The 16,233-nt window shown below is 33.5% G+C and overlaps 3 protein-coding genes across 7 annotated transcripts in view; 1 reads left to right on the top strand and 2 right to left on the bottom strand.

The window, feature by feature from the left end:
• Window positions 1–323: 323 nt before the first annotated feature.
• On the bottom strand, window positions 324–5,022 carry LOC132915253 (actin maturation protease). Of its 5 annotated transcripts, none has more exons than XM_060975068.1 (5): window positions 4,571–5,022; window positions 3,731–3,917; window positions 3,464–3,649; window positions 3,051–3,383; window positions 324–2,959 (listed from the first exon to the last, which is right to left on the bottom strand). In XM_060975068.1, the coding sequence occupies exons 3-5, from the start codon at window positions 3,631–3,633 to the stop codon at window positions 2,758–2,760; spliced, it is 705 nt and encodes a 234-aa protein (XP_060831051.1). In that variant the 5' UTR covers window positions 3,634–3,649; window positions 3,731–3,917; window positions 4,571–5,022; the 3' UTR covers window positions 324–2,757. The 5 variants fall into 5 exon arrangements, with proteins under 5 accessions (XP_060831051.1, XP_060831050.1, XP_060831047.1 ...); XM_060975067.1 differs by having other exon boundaries at window positions 3,464–3,671; window positions 4,571–5,021; XM_060975064.1 differs by having other exon boundaries at window positions 3,464–3,917; window positions 4,571–5,021.
• A 1,829-nt stretch (window positions 5,023–6,851) lies between these two features.
• On the top strand, window positions 6,852–11,040 carry LOC132915247 (DNA topoisomerase 2-binding protein 1-like). Its single transcript, XM_060975049.1, has 13 exons — window positions 6,852–6,991; window positions 7,090–7,371; window positions 7,444–7,943; window positions 8,207–8,286; window positions 8,370–8,539; window positions 8,611–8,713; window positions 8,776–8,860; window positions 8,931–9,050; window positions 9,112–9,293; window positions 9,366–10,016; window positions 10,085–10,291; window positions 10,369–10,422; window positions 10,506–11,040. Exons 3-10 carry the CDS (start codon window positions 7,733–7,735, stop codon window positions 9,549–9,551), a joined length of 1,137 nt encoding a protein of 378 aa, XP_060831032.1. The 5' UTR covers window positions 6,852–6,991; window positions 7,090–7,371; window positions 7,444–7,732; the 3' UTR covers window positions 9,552–10,016; window positions 10,085–10,291; window positions 10,369–10,422; window positions 10,506–11,040.
• Window positions 11,041–11,894: 854 nt separating this feature from the next.
• LOC132915225 (protein patched) overlaps window positions 11,895–16,233 on the bottom strand; it is an 84,850-nt gene continuing 80,511 nt past the window's right edge. The window contains exons 8-11 of the mRNA XM_060974987.1: window positions 14,136–15,974; window positions 13,373–13,861; window positions 13,001–13,124; window positions 11,895–12,805 (exon numbers count right to left, since the gene is read on the bottom strand). Of these exons, the coding sequence (XP_060830970.1) occupies window positions 12,663–12,805; window positions 13,001–13,124; window positions 13,373–13,861; window positions 14,136–15,974 (2,595 nt within the window). The 3' untranslated portion in view covers window positions 11,895–12,662. The remainder of the gene's footprint in view (window positions 12,806–13,000; window positions 13,125–13,372; window positions 13,862–14,135; window positions 15,975–16,233) is intronic.

Genomic DNA, 16,233 nt, shown 5'->3' with positions numbered 1-16,233 from the left:
CATCCTTTTTCTTCCTTTTCTTCATTTTTTTCCTTTTGTTACTCTTCGAACGTCGCTATTGCGTTCTGTTTTCAAACTCCTAACAGGAAAGAAGAAAGTAAATCTTTCGTCGTGCAGTATGTATACTCGTAATTGAAAGATATAGATTGGCACACTTGTCTCACTAGTTCAGAAAATCTCTAGCACCAACCATACCCGATACAGTCGATTTTCGTATAGGATATCGTTCCAACGTAACGGTCAAAGTGTAAAAGTGAAAGATAGATGATAGAGAAAGAAAGAAATGAACTATACACGGAAAGAAATCTTAATGAAAACATGCCTTGTAAATGATAACATCTCTTTATATTTGTATCACGTTTAAAGCTAAATACCGACAACAAATCAAGTAAAAATTACGCGAGTTACAGAAAAAAGAAACAAGTGTTAACAATGATCACAATATTAATCTCTTACAACGTAACGCGGTACCACGTACCGCTGCTTTCTCTTGGCTCTGTGTTGCGTTGGCTTTTACACTTTTCGAATCACACAGGCGCGATGTATATCGATGTAGTCGATGACGATTTATACATCGGCACGAACTAAAATCCTCCGAAGAAAAAAGCTCGATAACTGCCATTAATCGAAACTACTTCCTTCCCATCGATTAAAAGGCAATAGGTATATATAGAAGATGTAACAAGTTCACGTGTTCTAAATGCTTTTGAAATGAAAGGTTCAACTCTGCTTCTCCGACTCCAATGAAAAGACTGTATCGCGGTAAGTAACGGAAGACGTATTTTTTTATTACTCTTGAGAATTCCTATTTTCTTCTATTACGCGATTCGTACGAGTTTCACGAAGTTAGAGCAGGAAAAATACGTGTTATTTTAATTTTCTTTTTTTTTTTTTTTTGTTCCTTTTTGATTATCATTAGAAACATCATGGAAAACGGGGAAACCATGTACGTGCACCGATAAGTAGCATTCGTCGTATTCGTTTTACTTTACAAGAGTATCTTTTGATTGCGACAGGACAGCAAATCGAAAAAGCTTCGCGATGTGAGAATAGGCACGGTATACAATTATCCTTTTTCCCTTTTTTTTTAATGAATGAACCTCGTTATTCTGCGGCACTTGGGTACGGTTTTTATTATTTTTTCTTTGTCTTCTTTTAACTTTCTTTTTGCTCTTTGTTGTTTTGTATTCGATCCGAAACCACTCAACGGAGTCTACAAATAATATAGCATCTCTCTCGAACCTGCTTTACGCGTTTTTATCCGACGAATTTGATAAAGAAAACGCTCAAGATACCGTACAACTGGAAAGACGAGCCAGTCATAAGATATCTCCAGGTTTTTGTAGCTTTCCGTTTTTCTTTTTCTTTTTTCTTTTTACGATCGTTACGTATTAATATCAGTAAAAACTACGCTCGTACTTTACATACCGGTAAATACATAGTAAAACAAGCATATCGTAGAGTTCTACACAGTAAGATGCTCTCCTTATAGCGCGTTGCTTCCAAGACCTTCGGTACAGCAAAGTGATATTGGACGATATATTCGTAAAATGAATTTTTATAGATTTTTAAGTGTAAGTTTGGATATTTTTATATGTATTTGTATATTCGATAAAGAGATTTCGATATAGTTACCAAGTGATAAATTTAATTTTCGATTTACACGATTCAGAGAAGATACATTTAATTCTGTTTGATAAAAGTTTGAAAAAATGCGGGAAAATTTGATAGGAATCTCAATTTAAAGCTTAATATATAATTTCAAAGATATAGTGTATATATGTATCGCTATCCTATCGTTATTAGGCAATTTATCATTTGTAAGTTACTACTTATGAGTAAAGCTTGAAAGACTGTTTCATGTAAATATAAAAATGATATGTAATAAATTTGAAAGTAAATAGCACATTTTATATTGGATAATGAAACGTGTCTTAATTCGTATGATTTCGTGAAACTAGTCTATCGTATCTAGCAAATATAATAATTCATTCCGTATCTTAAAAGCAATGCGCCCAACAATCCGGTACACACGAACATTAAGTTGTATTGCCTCAAATGCAATTGCGAGACTCTTGCTATAGATAGATTTAGTCTTTATTCACAATGTTAAGATAAAACAAAGATTCATAATTATTGATCGAAAACCTACAGTTTCTTCGCTAAATAAATATACTTGGTTTTTTTTTTTTGTTGTTCCAGCTAGTGTTACAATCCCAATAAATCCTAGCTAATACACGTAGATATTTATTTTATGCAGATATTCTTTATAGACTTTTCTTTCGCCTCGTCCACGTTTGTCTCTTTCATGCACGTGTACATGCCCATTTTATTATCTTATGCCTGCACTTAGCACGTGTCGCACCACAGGAAAAGCTCGATACGTCGAAACAACGAAAGAAAGAATCTTTCAAACTGTCAGGTGCATGTAAAGTCAAACGTACATAATAAATCATTATTTACACTGCGTGTTAGAACTCAATGAATGATATTCTCGTCAATTCATTACATCTAATGCCAAATTTTTGGGTATCTTAATATCCCCCTTCAAATGTTGATCAAAAAATGCATTGCGAATTAAAACACATGTTACTTAAAAGCAATACGATTTTACAAGTAATTAAATTCCGTAGCAGCTGTGCAAACGTTATACCTTTGAATATTTACCATATACTGTAACGTGGATACGGTAATATTATAATAGTAATTTCTGTCTTTCGCTGTGATATTAATTACCTACAATTCTTGTACAAGATCTTATATGTATGGGTGCAACGCCAGTGCCCTACCACGCAAACCTCTCTGACCTCCGACTCCTCCTTTTGGTATCACGTATCCTCCAGCATGTCTAGCTGTTCCTTCTTCTTCCAAATTACCATTGCTCTCGATTAAATCGCGTAACGGCCAACAAGCTAAATGACGTGATTTTCCATGACGCGCTAAGACATGATATCCTTGTCTGAAATACACATCACAGTGAGTCAGTCATCATCACAAGAATATTTACTTTCAATTAAAATTTGAAAATAATAGGAAGAGATGTGACATACCTAGATGAAATTAGACCCACAAGTAGTGCCCAATGAGCTTTATGGCCTCTTTTTAAGCATGGAGCATGATTGAAATCAGAATCGTATGGAATTAGTACCATTGCACCATGAGCCAAAGCGTGTGTCAATGTGTCTGGGCATTGCTGTAAATCCACTAAGATATCTGGTCTATGGTCAGGCAAATATTCAGCCGCTAGTGTACCCATAAAATCAACACTATACACTTCTCCATGTTGTGTAAAACCCCTTACACGAGCTTCAGCTAGGAGTTGACTCACAGAAACTGGTTTTGTGTATTCTTGCGATGCCATAGCAAGTGCTACTAAACCACATCTGTTAAATAATAACGTAATTATTGTTATTATTTAGATTTGTGTTTCATCTATAAATAATAAATTACAAATGAAACTCACTGTGGTCCGTCTTGCAAAATTGGTTCGACTTGACAAAAATATGTGACTTCTGCATCTTTCAGTTCATTTCGGGATATCAGCTTTTCAATTTCTGCCTCAGCAGATGTAAGGGTAATCTTGGCCCAAGGAGGCAGGGAGTCTGCATCGCTGACTTCAGTTTTTTCACACATAGGTGCCTCTGGCAAACTTGAGAGAGGTGGAGGTGGTGCTGGCATTTTTCAATAATAAGTACGATATGAACAGTTACTTTGTTCAATTGACAAATACCTGGCCACAAGTTACAATAAAATGATGGTAGTTTCCACAGCTATGAAATCATGCACCTACGCTTTAGTATTTTCAATTTGAAAATTGCCATTTCTTAGTGGTAGTCTTCCTGTTCACTGGTAAGTCGCATAATGTTTCCAGTTCATCGTAAATGCAATCCTATTGAACGTTCTTGCAGAGATCCAAGCTGAAATATCAGTGGAAAAACAGCATGCGACTTGTAACGTACAATCAAAACCATAAATAATAATTAATTAGCAAAAAACATTAAGGCAATTTATATGTGGTACTTAAAAATAGTAAATAAAGTAACATATCGATATTAATATCGATTTTGCTCTAACAAAACACTTTCTGTGCCATTACTTCATTACGAAAAGATTTCAACACGACAGAAAAAAGAAACGAAACTACGCAGTCACTGGATTATTACAATTACTTTTATCCGTTACTCATTTAACCTTGAGGAATATGTTTTTATACGGTATCTGTCATAGCTCGATGAACGTGAATTGCAAAAAAATTTTAAACGATACCATCGACAGTACTCGTTTTTGACAAAATCAATCAGGTCGCGCGACAACTGGCAGTGATGTTTTTACCCGAGTTTCGAGATATATTTAATACTTCTTACGGGCTCTAATATAAGGATGAACTCGTTGCAAAAGTTCTAATGGCAGCACATCGCACGATCGACATTGGACGGAATAGCAGTTGACGATAATATACAATATACATATCAAATGATGATTATCGATCCAATATTATATGATTGTTGTACACGGAAGATCAAATTTGGATCGGACAATCAATCGGGTGATCAGTATTTGTTTACCGTACCTAAAATGCAACAAAATCGGTGCAGCACGATTTTGACGTTTGCACGTCCCCCCTATTCACCCTGTGACTCATGCACATACATTATGTAATTCTTCGATAGAAATTAGAATTAACACTCGAGTGCATTGACGTGACGGTATTAAGATTACGTTCGGATGCGCGACAATTCTCCAACGAACTACAATTACTGCCCCGATACGACTGAAATTTGAATCCTCTCTGAGAGAGCTCTCTTAGGCTGGCATAGCACACTATGTCTTATTCGCAAGCGTCTGTCACGATATACAGTCTGATAAGAAATTTCTCGTAGGTGCTGCAGTTCCGAAGATGATTCACCAGTTTAGGCAAGTGCATTGTTTGCAAGAACCCTAGCCTCGGGAAATATATTGTTTATCTCTTTTCACTCCGACTCGAACTCGAATTGAAACAGGTGCTGGGATTTCGATACGTATCGCATGAGACCGTATTCCTATACTATTGTCATAGATAATAGGTTTAATGTAGTTCTAATAGTACTATGAAAGCTGATTGGCTGAAATGTCTCGAATACACCAATCGTTGCCCATTGCTGGACATAATTCGACGCATCGAAATGCTGCATATAAAAGGATCGAAAATAGAGCTAAATTCTGCAAATGTCTACGATTTGTGATTGACATTAAAATTTTTTTATGAATTTATATATAATTGTACATTTTCATAGTTCTGATAGTTTAAATAATAATGTTTGTAATCATATTTTGTTTTTTTGAATTTTGTGACGAGCAAAATTAAATCTAATTGATCTGACTTTTTGACGATTATACAAAGTTTTACCATTGTCTAAGGATAGAATAGATATGGCATTAAATAGAACTTTGTGTCTCACGTTTTGAAATACCGACCGAGAAAAACATCAGAATTTCTCTTACGCCCTCTACGATTTACTAAGCGACTATTATTCGAATCTTTTCGACAACTGCGATCCTTGATATTTTAGGTCAACTGAGGTACGAGACATTTAAACCAAGTTTGTTTATCGGTGCCAGCCGATATTCTTCATTCTTTATTGAATTGCCAGTGATCGAGGCGTATTTTGATTAATCGATATAGGTCATACTTGTGAAATAATTTCAGCAATTTCTATAACGTCAAATAAGATTATTTTTAATTAATATTATTCAAAAATGATTGTAGTACTCTTACATATAATTTCTTCATCTGTACATATCACTCTACATATAATATCTTAAGAAATAAAAAAAAAATGAAATAATTGTCCTACGCTGTTTTATGAATACATCTATTGAAAACAATTATCATTCTTCAGAATGATTAATAATTAGCAATTTGGAATATAGTCCTTGAGAATTGATAGCGAAACTATCTTGCAAAATAAAAGAAGACATTTCTTTAAATTAAAATAATTATCACTGTTATCAATTAATATATGAATTATAAAATTTTTATTTTGTAGCACATGCGAAGGTTATTTTCTGCGACAGTGGTTTTAGTTTTAATTCAAAACAGTATTAAATTGAATTGATAACGTCGCATGCAACGCCAACACGATGTGGGGATCATGGAGGGCCACGTCTACTTTCCTTCTCTATATCCCTTCGGTGGTTTTACCTAGTTTGGTTGTTATTCTACCATTTAAAAAATTAAACAAAAAATTTAAATAGAAATTTAAATTAAACGTTTTAAATATTATTTTATTGGGTATAAAATAATATCTTTTCAAAATTAATGATCTTTTTAATTAACTACACCTTTGTCAAGAAAATCTAACCTATTATAACGTAAAATTTACAATTCTTTATAAATAAAAATGAAAATAAGACAAAATATTTATTTCGATGGTCCGGGAGTAGAAACGTTACATTATCCTTATATCAGTCAAGTGAATGTCATTTTGACAGATATAAAGTCATTTCATCGTATCAAGCGATTAAAAACAAATTTCGTCCCTGGCAATACTTAATATTTAGCGAAATTTATAGTGCTCGGTATAGTTTTTGACGTATAATTGTGTGACACATAAAGATTTTATTTTTCATTGAATATTTATTTGTCAAATAAAAATCATATCATATATAAATAACCAGTTAGACAGTATTTAAAAATGAATCAACAGAATACATTTAAAGGAAAGTCCATTTATTTTATTGCATCAAATAAAAAAACTGAAGGCTATTGTAGTATAGATATGTTGTGTGCATACAATGTTAGTAAGTTTATTTTTACACAAACAATATATTTTAAGCAACAATAAAAACGATGTAATAAATTGATCTTTTAGAAATGCCTTGAACGTGGTATAAAACCAAAATGGATCAAAATAAAAGATATTGGAAAAATGAAATTTACGAAATTTGATATCCTTGTGGTAGAAAAATCTGAAAAAAGTGCAATGATTAAATTAATAACAGATGAATGTTGGTAAGTAGAAGCTTGATATTGATGTAATATGCTGCTACATCAACTTTGCAAAGATAGTAGATCATATGATATTAATCAATATTATCTTACTGTTATAGCATAGTTAAACCAGAAAATTTGTCACTTGTTAATGCAAATCCAATGCGTACAAGACTCATGCAAGATCTTTGTATATGTACTTCTCATTTATGTTTAAAAGATAAGGTATATTCACTAATGATTGTTTCTGCAAACAATAAAAGAGGAAATATTTAAAAATCTTATTATTATAGAGATACGTACAGGTATTAGTAGTAAAGATGAGTGGAAATTTTACAACAGATTTAAATGATAAAGTAACACATCTTGTAACATCATCTGTTTTGTCTGTTGAATATGAGGTAAGTAAAATTATATCGATAAAATTATATTTATTATATAGTTTTATTATAACATTTAATTCCTTCTAATAGAAGGCGTCACATATGCAAATACAAATAGTTACAAAAGAATGGGTTAAAGCAATATGGGAAGCAAATATGATATATTATGTTAAGCCAGATGACAAGAGGTTTGATAAATATAAAGTTCCTATGTTCTATAATTTAGTTATAACAACAACAAATATTCAGGGATGTCAAAAGGAAGAAATTCAACATTTAATTGAAGATAATGGAGGGGTAAAATACATATTGTTTAAAATTTTTCTTTTATATTTTAGCTAACTATTCCCTTATATTATTATTCTCTTTTTAGGTGTATATGGATGTTTTTGATTGTGAAAAAGTTAATATCATGCTTGCACCAGAAGATAGTCATGAAAGTCAGAAGCTCAAATGTGCAAGAGAAATAAATACTATTTGTTTAACAGTAAAATGGTTATATGAAAGTATAAAAGCCGGCCATGCTTTGCCTCCTAGGAACTATATATTTCAATTAATAAAAGAACGTTATTCTGCAAGAAGATCAAATGGTAAAAAATATCTCTTTAGTGTTATATTTATAACACTATAAATTGGTGGCTAATATCATTTTTTTAATGTTCAGTATGTGAAACTCCTAGTTCTTCTACAACAAGTTCCATAACATATGACAAACAGCAAGGCAATTATATATATGAAACCGCATTTGAAACCTCAACAATGAGATATGTTTCTACTTGTTAGTATTACAAAATACATGAAAGTAACTTACAGCAAAGATAAATTTTATTTTAAATTTATTCCAACTTTTCAGTTTCTACAGTTACTACAGTTTTGGATAGACCTGTGTTTAATGAAGCAGAATTGGCTGGTCCATTTTTATATGGTTGTATTGTGCGTAAATTGTATTTACATTTTTCATATTCTATAATACTCTCCGATGATATTTCTCTAATTAATTCTTTTCTTCTCTTCAGATTTACCTAGCTGGATTCACTTCTGTTCAAAGAGTTAAACTTAGCAGAATATTGAATGTAGGTAGTGCAATGCATTTCGGTTATACATGTGACATTCTAACACACATTATTGTCGGGGACGAAGATAGTGCAGCTAGTGAACTAAAATTATTGAAATTAGGACCATTATGGTATAATGTTACTTCAATGTCTAAATTAATATCTATTTAAAATTCTGTAATTTAATGGATATATGATGTAGTCCACATATATTGAGACTGGAGTGGTTGGAAGAGAGTATCAGATTAAAATATCCCGCGCCAGTAAAAGATTTCTTATACGAACTATCATCTTCATTAATTATGGTATATACATAAAAAATATAGTATGTAATATAGGTATTTAACATGTTCACATATTATTTCAGAATTTACAACTGCTGCAAGAAAGGATGTTAAAAGAAGAGGAAGAATCATCTAATTTCGGTCACGAGGAGCTACAAAATGCAATTGGTAGTGTCTGGTAAATAATTGCTTACACTTTTTATGAAAGAAATTTAATGTACATCTTACTTATTACTAGGTTCAACAATTGAGGAGCCGCATACACCTGCTTTGAATCAAATGCCAGGAAGTCTTGAAGAAAATTTAATAATACCTGAAACAAATAATAGTGGTATTATTAATGATAAACTATTTGAAGGTAATGCTGTGGTAGAATATGTACAACAATGAACTGAAATAATGGTAAAATATACATATAGGTCTGACATTTGTCATACTTGGCTTCAATGACATGTATAGTTATGTGGCTGCAAGTATAGTAGCAATGAATGGAAGAATAGTTCCAGGTACGTTCGTTAACATTCCAGACTATGCTATTGTGCCAAAATATGGTATACCTTTAAAATGTGTAGTGAAAGAAATTGTTACCGATTTGTTTATTGTAAGTTTCAGCTTTTTATTTCGATTTCCATATCTTGATATATTCTTTAGTATTAGCATTTTTTTTTTATAGGTAGATTGCATAAAACACAATCGAATAGTTGAAATTATGTATTATCATAGACCTATATCTGTAACAAAGTATATATTATCAGGTTGTGTTCTTACAATCAGCAAATATATAGGAGTTCAACGATCGTATCTTATAACATTAGCTGTGGAAATGGGTGCAACGTATTATTCTTATCATATACCTTAAAGATAACTAGAGTGAATCAAGTATTAAAGCATTGTTTAATTTCAGATACCAAGATACTTTCACTTGTGAAAATATTTATGACAGAGATTTATGTAGAAACACACATTTAATTTGTCCAATACCGGAAGGAAGGAAGTATAACGCCGCAGTAAAATGGGATATACCAGTTGTTACCGCAGAATGGTTAATAGTCTGTGCACAGCAATCAATATGGGTTAACGAAACGTCATTTCTTGTCGTAAAAAGCTTAGGTATACAAATACTTAATAAATTCATATTATATATGTATATACAAAAATTTGTATAATATTAGTCCCGTCTAAAGGCTCAGAAAGACGAATGGGATTAAACGTAAGTTTACTTCAAACTAACACAGATCAAATAGTTTTTTCTACCGAACCAGTACCCAGTAGTTCAAGAAGCCACAACGTTATTGTTCCAGAAGAATATTTTCCAAATTTAGAAGTATATATTTTTTTTACATATTTCCTTTATTAGTAATTTATGATCTATTACTAAAAAATATATTATAGGTTCAAAATACTAATTCCGGTAACATGCTGTCACCAAATAATGAATACAGCTTACCTTACACGATCACAACTTCTGAACTATCAGGAACACACAGTCAAGCGTTTGGACCCATTCCTTCAGTAGAGACAGAAAGATATCAATCTGAAGAGATTAGTTATCCCTTAAATTTAAAAAAAGAACCTCCTTTGGAAAAGTCATTTAGTGGAGTTAGTATTTCTTGTAAGCTTAATTATATACATAATACATAAATATCTAATAAATATTACCATAATTAAATATATAGGGTGTCTAAATACTTAAAAAAAACTGACAGGCAGTAAATGAAAAGTTATCAGAGGTAATATTCTTCATTTATATATGTATATATGTATTGATAAATAATTTTATATATATTTATTAATAAATACTATAACATTATAGAATCATAATGCAGACGAGATATTACCTGCAGCAGCAAAAGGTGGTTTCAACTAGTAGAAATTAGAAGACACAGATGACAATGGTAAAACTGACAAATGAAATTAATATGTAAATTAAAAGAATTTTTAGATAAACAAAGTATATAAGATATGCAAATATTTGTAAAGACCTAAAAACAGTAATTGACTGTACTTCCAAAATTATTATAATAATATCATTGTATTTATATACAAATGAAGATTATACATCATACAATTAATCGTTTCTATATTCAATATATAAAAATTATTAGCTTTTATAATACTAAAAATAGTAGTAAGTTTATTGTTGCACCTCCAATTCAATTGTAAAATCAAAAGAAGTACTGGCTCTATATTTTGAAACACGATCGCAATGATAAACTTTTTATTGTAACTGTATTTGAATAGGACTTTGTGGTATAATTTAGGAAGTACGATGGAGGTACACACTGACTATGTTTTTTCTTATGAAAATGTTTTTTATGCACAATAAAGATTCTACATCTCTAATAGAACATCTTCTTTCATTAAATACCTTATCTGCATTCTGTATGTTTACAAGATTGACTTCACATAAAAATACTTCTCTTATTGTACATAATTCTGTCATATACCTAACAAAAAACATAAACATACGTACATATTGGCTGTGGAATAATATATTACACATTTTTACATAAGAGGTACGAATCGGATAGATCGACTTATTTTATTAAATTAAGTAACGATTTTATATAAAAATATATAGGGTGACATAAATAATGAAGTATTTTTACAAATTATCATACGAAATAGGCATTGTACAAAACGAAACGCTTTAAATAATCGTGATATCAAAGTAGACACGTAGAAATAAATAATAAATAGATTTTAAATTTAATATCGCTCGAAGTCATATACACACTGCACTATAACTGTTAGTGTATAAAATAAATAGTTACTCGAAATTTTATTATCATTTTCAAGGCACCACATTGTAGTCGTTGCAAAAAAAAAAAAACGGCGCAAGAGAGCTACATCGTCGTAATTACTTCTAAATTAGAAGTTTTTCCTAAACAGTATTACGTAAATGTAATCTGTAAACCTTCTGTCACCTCTATACCCAAAAGGGTACCAATGATTCAATAAACCTGTACGTTATTAGTCCCAAAAAGAAAGTCATGTATTGTCCGTGAAAATCTCAAACTACATATTATGCGCATAATACTATTAGTATCCTCTAGGAAGGAAAACGTCTCAATATATATATATATATATATATTTCTGACGGATAAACGTTTCCAAAAATATGTTACTATATAATAGGTTTGTTTTGTATAACGGACTTTACAATAAGTTGTTAGGAAAAGTTCTATAAACACCCGAAACATTTCCAGTTTTTGAATCTTCGTCGTATTATTAACAATTATAGGACAGACGTTGAAATTTTTCTAGTTCATAAAATAATAACCTTATAGTTTCATGGAAACTGTCGTATACCACAGAGCGTGTAGTAAAGCATTTTCTTTGACATGCTCCTAAGTAGATTCGTTAAAAATATTATTTTATACACACACACACGCACACACGCACGCACGCACGCACATATATATCCCAATAATTTATCACACGTTCAATGCGTTGAAAGTGAATACGAACATCCTGTTCGTACGTATGGCCCGCATTGGACGTACGATACAAATATAAATGCATCTTTGCGAACATTTATATACAATGTATCACTGCGTGTATCGATTCAGTATTTCTGAGTCATAATACTTTTGTTCTTTAATTCAAAGAGGACAAGCACGTTGCGTTATTAACGATGTGAGAGTACCTGATAAACTCTGATCATTGGCTTTCCACGTTGTTCGTCCGCGGTGTTTCATATAAAATAAGGGCAGTGAATAGATTAGTTCGTATATCTAGTTTACAAAAGATTAAGAGAGAGGTTAAACGTGTCATGTGAGAACATTACGCGAACTTATCTCGAATAAAGCCATTGCTATTTAAACTTTGGGTACCCGCACATCGCTATACGATGTATAAAGAAAAGAAAGAAGAAATGAAACTATAAATCTATCCTAGTCAGCCTTCTGTATGTTCCCGCTTTGCATGGTATTTGAGCAGTAGCTGCCGGTCTTCCCGGTACTTATTATTAGTGTTTATTTGGGTTAGAGTCTGAATCCGGTTCAGAACCGGAACCGGAAGACTCCCCAGCATTAACGTTCGCACTGCAGCGCGAGCTCCTTCGGCTACTGGAAGTCGTGTGTCTGCATTTTTCGCTACGATCCACTGTACCTACAATAATTTTACACAAAAATCAATATCCACGTAGAGCATTGCAAGAAATAATTCCAACATATTGCTTGTATGTATATTGTTTGTTTAAGATACTTGAATAAGTTATATTAAAAGTTGATGAATTTTATGATAAGTATGTAATATAATCATGACAAGAAACTTTTTTAGTCAAACATTACAATAGATACTCACTAGTTAACGGTGTATGAACTTCAACCTTTATATTAGCCGTCGCAGTGACCTTGGTTGTGATATGAGACGTAGATGTCACTGGTGACATTCGACTAGACCCACTTGTATCTGATCCGCTACAGTTCTGTTAGTTAAAAACAAAAGCACACACGTTAATCATGCTTCGTGGATTTGGAGTATCGGCATCATTCACGCGAGATAGTATGTAAGATAATAAGAAAAATTTTGAGTAATGTGTGAGCAGTTACAGAGATAAAAAGCCAAATGGTAGATATTATCAAAAGCACTCTCAAATCAAGTACATTTGGAAAAAAATGCCAAGTGAGACAGGAAATATTTCAAAACAGTTAATATTCATGTTATATAACGTACCTGGTTGCCACAAGTTGATGTCGTTTCAACCTTCAACTCTGGCTGAACAATAATACAAGACTCCTGTGTACTGTGCCATGAATTAGGTTCCTCTGTGATGGTAGTGAGAGATGGTTCAGCGTGTAACCTGGCGTTATCAATTTTGTACGACCTCCTGGGGGGTACAGGAGGTTTCGATCTTCTGACGATTGGCGAGGCAGGTGGAGTTGGCGTAGAAATACGATCCGGATGGTCATTGGGTATTACTTCTGGAGATGGGCCGATCAAAGACAACAGGATGGGAAAAAAGAATAATCCATTCACCAAACCGATCCCAATAAGACACAGCAACACCAAGAAGAAATATCGAACGATGAAGTCGAACTCGGAGAAGGCCAACATCACGACTGCTAATAAAGTTGTTATTGCTCCGTGAATTACAGGTGCGCACATGTGTTCCAGAGCTAACCGAATCCTTCGATCCCTGCTTCCAATACTTGTAACAAAACTCTGCAAGAATAAAAACAAGAATATAATATATTAGAATAATATATTGTAAGAATATAATATAATATGAACAAAATATCGAGTTTTACAATTGAGACATTGAGCACCAAAGTGGAATAAGCAATGTTCTTTCTGTACACTGTTACTTTATGTTAAATTGAATATCTTGTGTTCGATTCTATTTTAGAGAAAGAATCGTTTAATTATTTGGGTATTTGGAGTAGTTCCCTTTTGTTCTCAATGTGTCAACTTATCCTCCACTTGTATTTATACTAACCAGACAAATATGCACTGTAAAGTGCACAGCAATTCCAATGCTGACGACCAACAAAACAGCAGGAACAGCGCTCAGTTTTATATTGCAGAGGCCCATGATTCCAAAGAGTTGTAGTACCACAGCAGCAAGAGAAGTGCCGACTAACAAAGCTGCCCAGAAATTTAACAATAATATTCCAACGACAGCAACACTGGCTGTTAAAGCAGCTAACAGAGCAATACCCAAACAATTTCTTAAATCCATATACTGTTCCCAAAAGAGGAATGGTATACCAGAAGGGAAATTTGGCAGTCCCCGTTCCTCAAATTTTTTGCACAGTTTTCTAACATTGCCAATTAGTTCAGTAATTTCTTGCGTATCAGTAAGTTTATGCAGATAAAATGGCATCTGAGCATACGTCAGAGGCATACTTTTTGGAATCTTTAATTCATGATCATTAGTATAAATCCATTGCCTTGGTTCTGGCCTTAAATTGGCCTGAGAAGCACCATAAGCCAAAACATCGTTTGACACCCATGCACTCAAATAATTATAAAACGCTCTTGGATTGATGATCCCTTCAGAATCGATTAGCCTGACTTGAGTGACTAACGATTTGTCAATAGGATTGTCTACATGACCAGTTTGTACCAATAATTTGTAAGCGAGAATTGCCTCGTCACTAGCATTCTTGTACCACCTTTCCTGTGTAATACATCCATTGTTATAATCCCTATCAAACGCGTTTTGCAGTCCTTTCAACCAGTCCCTGAATAAACTTAACCAAAACTCAGGCAATCCTCCGTTATCGTTTTTGATCACATTCTTTATCCTCATGAAGGCATCATGATATTCATACAACAATCTTTGATTGTTAGGGTACTCGAATTCCCTCTGGGTAACAGCATACATATTGTAGAATCCAAAGTGCTTTGCCTGGGCAGCTAAGAAAGCATGTTCATTGGAATTCTGTGGGACCAAATCGGTCAGCTCTAGACCATCGTTCACCCTTACAGCTTGCCAAACACAGCCAAGAAGAACTGCGATTAAAATCATCATGCCAAAGACCTTAGTCGCTGGTCTGGTGACGAAGGGAGCATAATGCTTTGCAGCTAACTGGGTCAAGGTGAAAGTGAGACAGTCGTCTTGGCTGCATCCTGTTAGGGTGTCTTCTTCGCTACACTGTTTATCCGAGTCCACCTCGATATTTCCACCGACCCAGGACTCATTCTGCACGTTTTGCGATGTCAGGATTTGCGTACAGGTTTCACGGCGTTCTGGTGGTATTGCCCTCGTTACAGTTTGCTTCGCGGTACCATTGCTCATTCTATTGGCGTACTTATTTCTGCCAGCGTTCGATGGTAAGCAGCAACAGAGTATATCTGAACGACCTGAACGTCGTCTTCTCAGGTCCAAACTCACCATAGCTGGGAAAACAAGCAGCATAGCGGCCAGATTGAAAAGCAACAAGATACCAGCTTGAAAGCAGAACACTCGGAGTGCAGGAATTGGGATTATCGCTGCAGCGAAGAACGCTGACACGTTGCTGATTCCTGCTAGAAGGACAGATAGGCCGGTCCTTTTTAGAACCACTCCTGTCTGTTCTCCACTGGGCACTTCGTTCACCGAGAGCTCAGCGTAAGTATGAGTTAATAGAAACATATCGTGAACACCGAGTCCCAGAGCTAAGAAAGGGACGATCTGAGTGGTGGCTGCGTTGAAGGGGATTCCCAGTAGGGCGCAGAACCCCAAACCAGCGGCCACAGTTGCACAGATGAGCATTACACCGGCTATGCCTACGCCAGCTTGCGAACGCACTGGATCCTTCCATCGAAGAAGGACTATACCCGCGTACAGTACCTGAAAGAAGATTATATTTCTATAACGAGGAGGTAGGTGATAAGTAAATGAATAAGTAAGACTTGTGTCATACAATTTTGACATTACATTTTTTAATATCTTTCTTTAAATAAGTTTCTATAGTCATCTGTTTTAGGTGTATTCCTTGTACAGTTCTCTTAGTTGTTTGACATCAGAGGATTATAATTTAGTTTAATATAATTACATTAAGGTGGATTACTGATTACAAATAACCAATTGTACCATTTATACATACGAC

The sequence above is a fragment of the Bombus pascuorum genome, chromosome 16, assembly GCF_905332965.1.
Source record: "Bombus pascuorum chromosome 16, iyBomPasc1.1, whole genome shotgun sequence".
Taxonomy (NCBI): Eukaryota; Metazoa; Arthropoda; class Insecta; order Hymenoptera; family Apidae; genus Bombus; species Bombus pascuorum.
This window is presented reverse-complemented; position numbering and strand designations above follow the sequence as displayed.

Coding starts and splice junctions, on each gene's coding strand:
- LOC132915247 (XM_060975049.1), top strand. CDS start 7,733: ATGGATGTTTTTGATTGTGAAAAAGTTAATATCATGCTTGCACCAGAA. Junction 7,944..8,206: donor TTCTGCAAGAAGATCAAATG/GTAAAAAATATC, acceptor CCAACTTTTCAG/TTTCTACAGTTACTACAGTT. Junction 9,294..9,365: donor TTGTTACCGATTTGTTTATT/GTAAGTTTCAGC, acceptor TTTTTTTTATAG/GTAGATTGCATAAAACACAA.
- LOC132915253 (XM_060975064.1), bottom strand. CDS start 3,678: ATGCCAGCACCACCTCCACCTCTCTCAAGTTTGCCAGAGGCACCTATG. Junction 3,384..3,463: donor ATTTTGCAAGACGGACCACA/GTGAGTTTCATT, acceptor ATTATTTAACAG/ATGTGGTTTAGTAGCACTTG. Junction 2,960..3,050: donor GTGGGTCTAATTTCATCTAG/GTATGTCACATC, acceptor TGTGTATTTCAG/ACAAGGATATCATGTCTTAG.